Raw genomic sequence first — 7,807 nt, forward strand, 5'->3', positions numbered from 1 at the left:
CCAGGAAGTTTTAGAGCACTTCATGCTTCCTGCTGCTGACCAACTTTATGGAGATGCAGATTTCATTTTCCAACAGGACTTGGCACCTGCACACAGTGCCAAAGCTACCAGTACCTGGTTTAAGGACCATGGTATCCCTCTTCTTAACTGGCCAGCAAACTCGCCTGACCTTAACCCTATAGAAAATCTATGGGGTATTGTGAAGAGGAAGATGCGATACGCCAGACCCAACAATGCAGAAGAGCTGAAGGCCACTATCAGAGCAACCTGGACTCTCATAACACCTGAGCAGTGCCACAGACTGATTGACTCCATGCCACGCCGCATTGCTGCAGTAATTCAGGCAAAAGGAGCCCCAACTAAGTATTGAGTGCTGTACATGCTCATACTTTTCATGTTCATACTTTTCAGTTGGCCAACATTTCTAAAAATCCTTTTTTTTGTATTGGTCTTAAGTAATATTCTAATTTTCAGAGATACTGAATTTGGGTTGTCAGATTTAATCATCACAATTAAATGAAATAAACATTTGAAATATATCAGTCTGTGTGTAATGAATGAATATAATATCCAAGTTTCACTTTTTGAATGGAATTACTGAAACAAATCAACTTTTTGATGATATTCTAATTATATGACCAGCACCTGTATACAATTCATTTTGATTAATTCAATTAATTAATTACAAAACTTGTAATTATATTAATATTTTAATCACTTGACAGCCCTAGTTTTAAGCGTATCCTGCCAGATTAAACAAGATTTTTCTAGATTGGCAGAACGCCATTTCCTTTAAATTGTCTGCGATGTTGGCTTTAACCTTCTTTGTTTCATTGTCTTCTTTTGAGAGTGTAATTTGCACTGAGCCTGCAGCACTGTCAACTAGATGATCAGTTTGGGAGGGACTGGAGTAAGCATAGGAGTCCTGTTATATTTAGACATGGTAATAAATACAATGCCCTAAATTGTCCTTAGGTGTGAGTGTGACTGGTTGTCTATGTGTGGTCCTGTGACGGACTGGCAACCTGTCCAGTGTGTATCCCGCCTTTTGCCCAATGTCAGCTGTCCAGCCCCCCCACGACCGTATACACAGGATAAGCGGTTGACAATGGATGGATGGATGGATGGACATCTAGTGTAGGAATCTTTACTTATTGGCATGTAGTCCAGCAATTGGATCTCAAAGGTTATTCACTAGTGGTCAGATAAAGAGGGATTTTGTAGAAACACTATAAAATGTTGAATTTCAGTGGTGTATGCCAGAACAAGGTTGAGTGTGTGGTTAAAAAACTGTAGGTTTCAGATACAGAAAACAGTCTTTGTTTCTGGGTATCTTTAAGACTCACGGTTAATGTGTTGTTGGTCATAGTATTGATAGACAGATACAGCAGCTGGTTGTAAGACGCCCACTTTCTGTGTTTGATGGATCCTAAAAGCAATCTCCTCTGGTCGTGTGTGAGAAACCTGTGGAGAGATGCAAAGCAAAGTTATGGGAGAGAGAGACAGAACCAGAAAACAGCTTAATCTCAGTTGTGATTTGGCACGTTTGCACAAACAAAAATATCACACGTATTACCACTATACAGTATTCCAAGTCTAATGGCTGAACAACTGGTTACCTTGTCCAGGTATACGATGAGTGAGCCTCTTTCTGACAGGACTGTGTTCATCTCATACCTTGAAATGGTGCGGGCATGTCCTTTTGACAACTACACACACACACACACACACACACACAATCATACAAACACACACATCAGAAAATCTTCATAAACTTTAAAACACATCTTGTTTCTACAAACCGTAAACATTGACTTCTGTATGTGTATAAGTTAGTCTTACTAAGTTCAGGTCATCTATGTTAATGGTGAAGCCAGTTAACAAGCCAATATCTATGATTGACATTGTTGCATCTCGCTCCTTGTCCTTATACCTGTACAGAAAATGGAGAGAATTGTTACAGTAACAGAATAAAATGGACAGGCAAGTGGAAAGCAAAGCCCTCTAACAAATTTGTTCATTTGATGATTGTAACAACATTAAATGGTTCCAGCTGATTCAAAAATATTTTTTTAAATGTGAGGCCACTGTCCAGTCTGAATTCTGCAACATTTCCATTTAACTGCTTCATATGTATCTTGGGATAGGAAACAGCAAACACTGTGAGAAAATAAGGTAATCAAAGATGTAAAGGGCAGGGCAATCAAATGATAAAAAGAAAACAACAGAAATGGAAGAATGAAAGAGAAGAAAGTTCATTATAAAGTCATGCTATTTTTAACAATTCTTGATTGCACTTACAAAACCAATATTATCAGCTTGTATGTCTTCTCATCCTCATCCATTTTCTCTGGAGGAGCAAAACATTTAATGAGCATTTGGTTTGTTTGTTTTTCTCATAAAAGGAGTATTCTTGGCAGAAACATTGATATGACAACGACAACAACAACAAAGACAAAAAAAATCACAGATAAGCAGAAAACCAAGCAAACAATAGAAATACAAGCAAAGGACAGAGAAAATGACAAATAGATAAACAGGAAGAGGCAGCAAAAGTAGTTACTCCATAAAAAGGACAGAGGGATTATTGCAGTTTCAAGCTTTCAGTTTTACTTTAACACCATCATCAGGAGCAGGTAGAGTTGTCATGAAAACAAATGCTAATAAATTAAGGGTACACCAGCTAATTACTCTGTTGCATCAACTAAAGGGGCACTACACCAATTTTAAACATGAAGTTCAGTTTTTTCATCATGAGGAATCCTACTCAGTCTGCAAAAGCAGTATAATGTGTTTTATGGCTTTGTCAGGAGCTGAAAAAGTAATGTCAAGCTTGTGACTTCATTTATAAATAGAAAAGGTGTGTGGGTTTGGCAGAAATCTGAATGTAGGTAACTTAATTCACATCCCTTCGAAGGCCCCATTCACACTACTGTGTTTTTGAATTAAAACGGATACCTGCTATCTTTGCACCTCCCATCCTGACTAAAACGACAAAAACGAAAAGAAATCGGCCCACACTTGTAGGCAACTGTGCATGTCGCTGTTTACTTTGCAACGACTCCCAGTCTGTTTTCCGCCACCACAGTATTGTGTTACATTTAGTAACGGTCCCAGCTCGTTATTGGTGCATGCAAAAAAAATCTGGTATGATTCTTCGTAGGGCTGGACAATAAAACAATAATTATCGCAATATAATTTTTTTCAATAACAACATAATAAATGTTCAATAAATATTCAATATGTTTGATTTGATTCACTTGAATCACAGGAATTAGGACTGAATTTTTTATTAATATGTTTATTTTGTTGAGGAAAAAGGACAGAAAAAAAAAGCTTTTACTTAATTTTACTTGTGCATCTTTGTTGTAAAAGATTTTATTATAATTTTTTTGAATGTTCTCCCTCAGATTTGTGAAGTGATCCACTGTCTCGAATCAAATGCTTGTCATGTTGTGACCATAAAGTACAGTTTAAACCACAATTAACCATCAGGCTTCTTCAACTTTCACTGAGGAGCAAAAATCAGCCTTTAAACTCAAAAGAAATAACAATTTGATACTTATCATGATAATTATCGATATCGAAAGATATGAAATTTTTTAACGTGATAACATTTTTGGCCATATCATCCAGCCCTAATTCTTCGTCTGCATTTCTTTATTCTTTCGCCAAATCTTCTGTAACTACAGAATACACCATCTGCTTCATGTTTACACCAGCACGCGCATGCCCAGTGTACATGATCTGCCAATAGATGTGCATTTTCAGTCGTTTTAATGTAGACGGAGATCAACTCTGATACGCAGCTAAAACCCTGGTGTGTACGGAGATCGTATTCGCTTTAATTCTCCGTTTGTAAACTAACAAATCCAGTGGAGTGTTGATGCTGTCAAAAAGAAGTCCATTGACAAGTGATATGAAGAGAAAGGCAACTGTTGTGTCCAAAGAGCAGAGGAAAACCGGTGGTGGCTCCTCCTGTGCTCCCTCACTGACCCCGGCAGAAAGTGTACTCACTTTTGTGAGATACTATATATGGAAGGGCCAGCAGGAGGCGCTAGCAAAACACTCAAAGATAGCCAATAGACTTTCACAGCGCTAAATTAAGATGACGTGCTGGACTTATGAAAGCATGCTGGTTAGAAATTGTGTTCGACTTTCATAGGCGCTGCTAAACATCACCATGTCACATGACATGAAAACCTCATGGGAACAAGGCAGCTGCAGTCACTGAATCCAGCGCCCACACTTGCTTCTCTCCGTCTGCATAAGTTGGAACTGTTTTTGCCTGATCTGGCAGCATTGTCTTTGAAAATGCAGAGAGTCATTGTACTAGCTCAGAGTAGGGTCACACAAGCAGAATTTGACGGCATTGTTATATACCCTGCCTGAAGCTCGCGTTTAGGCTATAAAGTCGGCAAAAGTCAACCGCAGTCATCTCGAACACACCTTTAATGACAGTTAGCCCCTTAAATAATTCCATTTATTTTTCATGTATTTACCCCAATAGATAAAAATGCGGAGTGTAAATGCATAACTTGAAGCACCCCTGATGTCTGTCTTGGCCAGTCGCACGGGTCTACCAGCTTCCTTGATAAATTGTAATGCATCATTGACAGAAGCACAACACAAGGAGAGGGGTGCTGAAAAATGACTAATAATTCCCATAAGCTTCGTCCTATAGTGTGAACAAATTAAAATAGGCGCTACTTTGCAGAATATTACTAATATTATATATTAGTGTTGCTTTCTAGTGTTACAGGCCTCTCAGACAGCCCGCGATGACAGCATCGCTACACTATGAAACCCATAATTTTCAATGGCTTGCGCCGCAGCAGGCGATTTGTTGCTGTGTTGAGTAGTGTTGCCAACTTTGTCACAATGACATAAAGGACAAAAGGTGGCCTGTGCGGGTATGGTTTTGTGTGAACATACAGTGTATTGTTTGAAGCAGTTTGTCACAATGACAGATAATCTGTTAGTCAAATATTAATACATAACTCTCGTGCCATGGCAATACATGGTAGGCTTCATACACTTATCAAACACTTAACAAAATTATAAACGCAACACTTTTGTTTTTCATCGCTCACTAGCATGACTCTGCATCCAAGCCCTGGTATCCAGTTCGGCACTAGCCCAAAGTTAAGTTTTCCTGGCACAGCTGGCTGTTTTTTTCTTTCATTTTTCTCTATTGGGCACAAGCCGGTGACGCCAATCGATGACATCACCCCTACCCACTTCCTCCGGGTAGGGGTTCCATTCATTCTTCTGCTACCACAATATTTCCCAGAGCTGGGGAAGCCTCTGGGAAAGCATCCCAACCGTTCTTATTAATATTTGATTGGTTCAGGGGCTAATAGCTGGCCTGACTTGGTTGCCATGTGTCATTTATTTGCTATGCTACAAAGCTAACGCTACAAAGCTAACGTTACAAAACTAAACACTAAAGGCCATTCAAGATAGGAAGCAATTTGCACTGTGCTCACCGCGGCATGCACATGAGCTCGCAAGCGGTGCGCTGTGCTTTGCTCGACGCTAGGGTTGCCAACTGTGGCATAACAAGATGCTGATCAGACAGCATGGGTATTGCACAGGTGTGCCTTAGGCTGACCACAATAAAAGACCACTCAAAAATGTGCTCTTCCATCACACAGCACAATGCCACAGGTATCGCAAGATTTGAGCGAGTGTGCAATTGGCATGCTGACTGCAGGGATGTCCACCAATGTAAATTGAATGTTTCTCTACAATAAGTCGCTGCAGGTGGTGTTCAATACAGAGGTTTTCCTCGAACTCTAAAGTCTCTTCATGAAAAGTTCCGACTGGAGCCATATATTGTTTTGAAGTCAGTCTCCCAGGAGCCTGGGCACTGCCATTCACGAATGCTGAATATATTGCTTGCCAGATAGCTTCTGTGCTTCATATACTGATGCTGTGAGCAATAGTACCGTGCAGTCTGGCAATCTGGCGGATCTTCATCATGGGCGGGACTACAAGCAGGCGTAACCTGAAGCGTGTCCGCACTTAGTCCCGTCATTCTCATGTCGGTTGCTTATGAGCTGCTGTGGAGGAAGCATCAAGGGCAGGCAGGCAGGCTATGGCAGCTTAAATAAGGAACCCTGTATGGAATTTGCCAATGAATGCTAGATTAATCAGCTGAGCTGTCAGCTGATGTGGCTGGCTTAAGATGGCTGCTATCAGCTGATGTGCTGGGATTGTGAGCTGAGCTTGACTTTGTTGCCTGCCTGAACTAACGCTATGGTTGATTTTCAGGGGACGACCACCCCCCCCTAAAAAAAATGCTAGGGGAAACCATGTCTCCTCCCATCTCGACTATTGTTACTCCCTTTAAACCTGTCTCAGACTGAGATCTCAGTCAGAAATTAGTTCATCTTCTACAATTGCTGCAGCTCGACTTTTAACTCTGGTAGGGCTCTGCTTGCTATTCCAAAGTCCAAAGGAGACAGGATCTTTGTATTCAGGGCCCCTAGACTCTGTAACAGTGTACCAGAGGAGATCAGGCTTGCAGAGTCTGTTTCTGGTTTCATCTCACTTCTTAAAGGTTCAGTGTGTAATATTTATGAGGATCTATCAACAGAAATGCAATATAAGATCCATAACTGTGTTGTCAGTGGTGTGCAAAGACCTTACATAATAAACCATTATTTTTCTATTACCTTAGAATGAGCCATTTATGTCTCCATAACCACGTTGAATCATCATGTTTCTACAGTAGCTGCAAACGGACAAACAGCGCTACAAAGCGTGTTTCGTCACTATGTTCTTTTTTGTACTTCTGGCAGAATTTAGGCAGTTATGCCTATATTGAATACGTACGTTAGAAGAAGTAGTAGTAATAATGTACTGCATAAGTCTGCAAATAAGTTTTGCATCAGAGCACTATTTTCAACCATTAGATCGTGGATGCCATATAAGATATTCAATTCAATTTTATTTATATAGCGCCAAATCACAACAACAGTTATCTCACAGCGCTTTTCATAAAAGAGCAGGTCTAGACCGTACTCTGTGATGATATAAGAATATTGACTTGTGTCAACATGTTGTTCAGTTAGCTCAGTTGGTAAAACGCACAACTCACAACCCAAGGGTTAAGTGTTTGATCCCAACTTGAGACAACTTTTTTTTCCCCTCTCTTCAACAAATGGATTCTGCAGCAAATGTTTTTTCAGAGCATGTGCTGCACTGCTTTTTCAGTGTTTGATCCACATCCATTAACCTATGGAAACTTTTGCAATTCCCCAGTATCTCCAGACAGAGGACATTTAGGAGAATCACGTTTTCTGACAGCTCTTTCAGAGGTGTGTCAAGCAGCTACGACTTTTTTAATGTCGTTCAGAAATTTTCAATGTAAAAGCTCAGTTCAATTCCAAAACTGCATTACAGTAAACAAGCTTCTCGCACTTTTATTTTGTAGGCAAAACCACTAAAGAGGAAGTGATTAGATTTACATTTATTCATTTAGCTGACGCTTTTATCCAAAGCAACTTACAAGTGTTATACATGTCAGAGGTTGCACGCCTCTGGAGCAACTCTTCAATTAAAATTCAAAGAGGTCCAGTTAGAGAAAATTTCACGAAGCAAAGGTCCGGAACATCAACTTGCGTTATCATTCAATAGCCTACCATAAAGTATAGCCTAATTGTATCAACATATATTTTGAGTCAACAACTGACTGCCAAATCAGATACTATTTGCTATATTTGCTACTCAATTTCAGAAAAAAATTAAATAAACTGTAGCTTTTAGTGATTGAAGTTCAGTCTCAACCTGTTTTATAATT

The 7,807-nt window shown here is 39.8% G+C and overlaps 1 protein-coding gene across 1 annotated transcript in view; it reads right to left on the bottom strand.

Annotated features, from left to right (window-relative positions):
• Positions 1 to 1,346: 1,346 nt before the first annotated feature.
• Positions 1,347 to 7,807, bottom strand: part of LOC123969586 (complement C3-like) — a gene marked incomplete at its 3' end in the record, with an annotated part of 10,530 nt that continues 4,069 nt past the window's right edge. Inside the window, 4 exon segments of the mRNA XM_046047139.1 lie at positions 1,347 to 1,464; positions 1,620 to 1,709; positions 1,843 to 1,933; positions 2,302 to 2,350. Of these exon segments, the coding sequence (XP_045903095.1) occupies positions 1,347 to 1,464; positions 1,620 to 1,709; positions 1,843 to 1,933; positions 2,302 to 2,350 (348 nt within the window).

Source organism: Micropterus dolomieu, linkage group LG04, assembly GCF_021292245.1.
Source record: "Micropterus dolomieu isolate WLL.071019.BEF.003 ecotype Adirondacks linkage group LG04, ASM2129224v1, whole genome shotgun sequence".
Classification (NCBI taxonomy): domain Eukaryota; kingdom Metazoa; phylum Chordata; class Actinopteri; order Centrarchiformes; family Centrarchidae; genus Micropterus; species Micropterus dolomieu.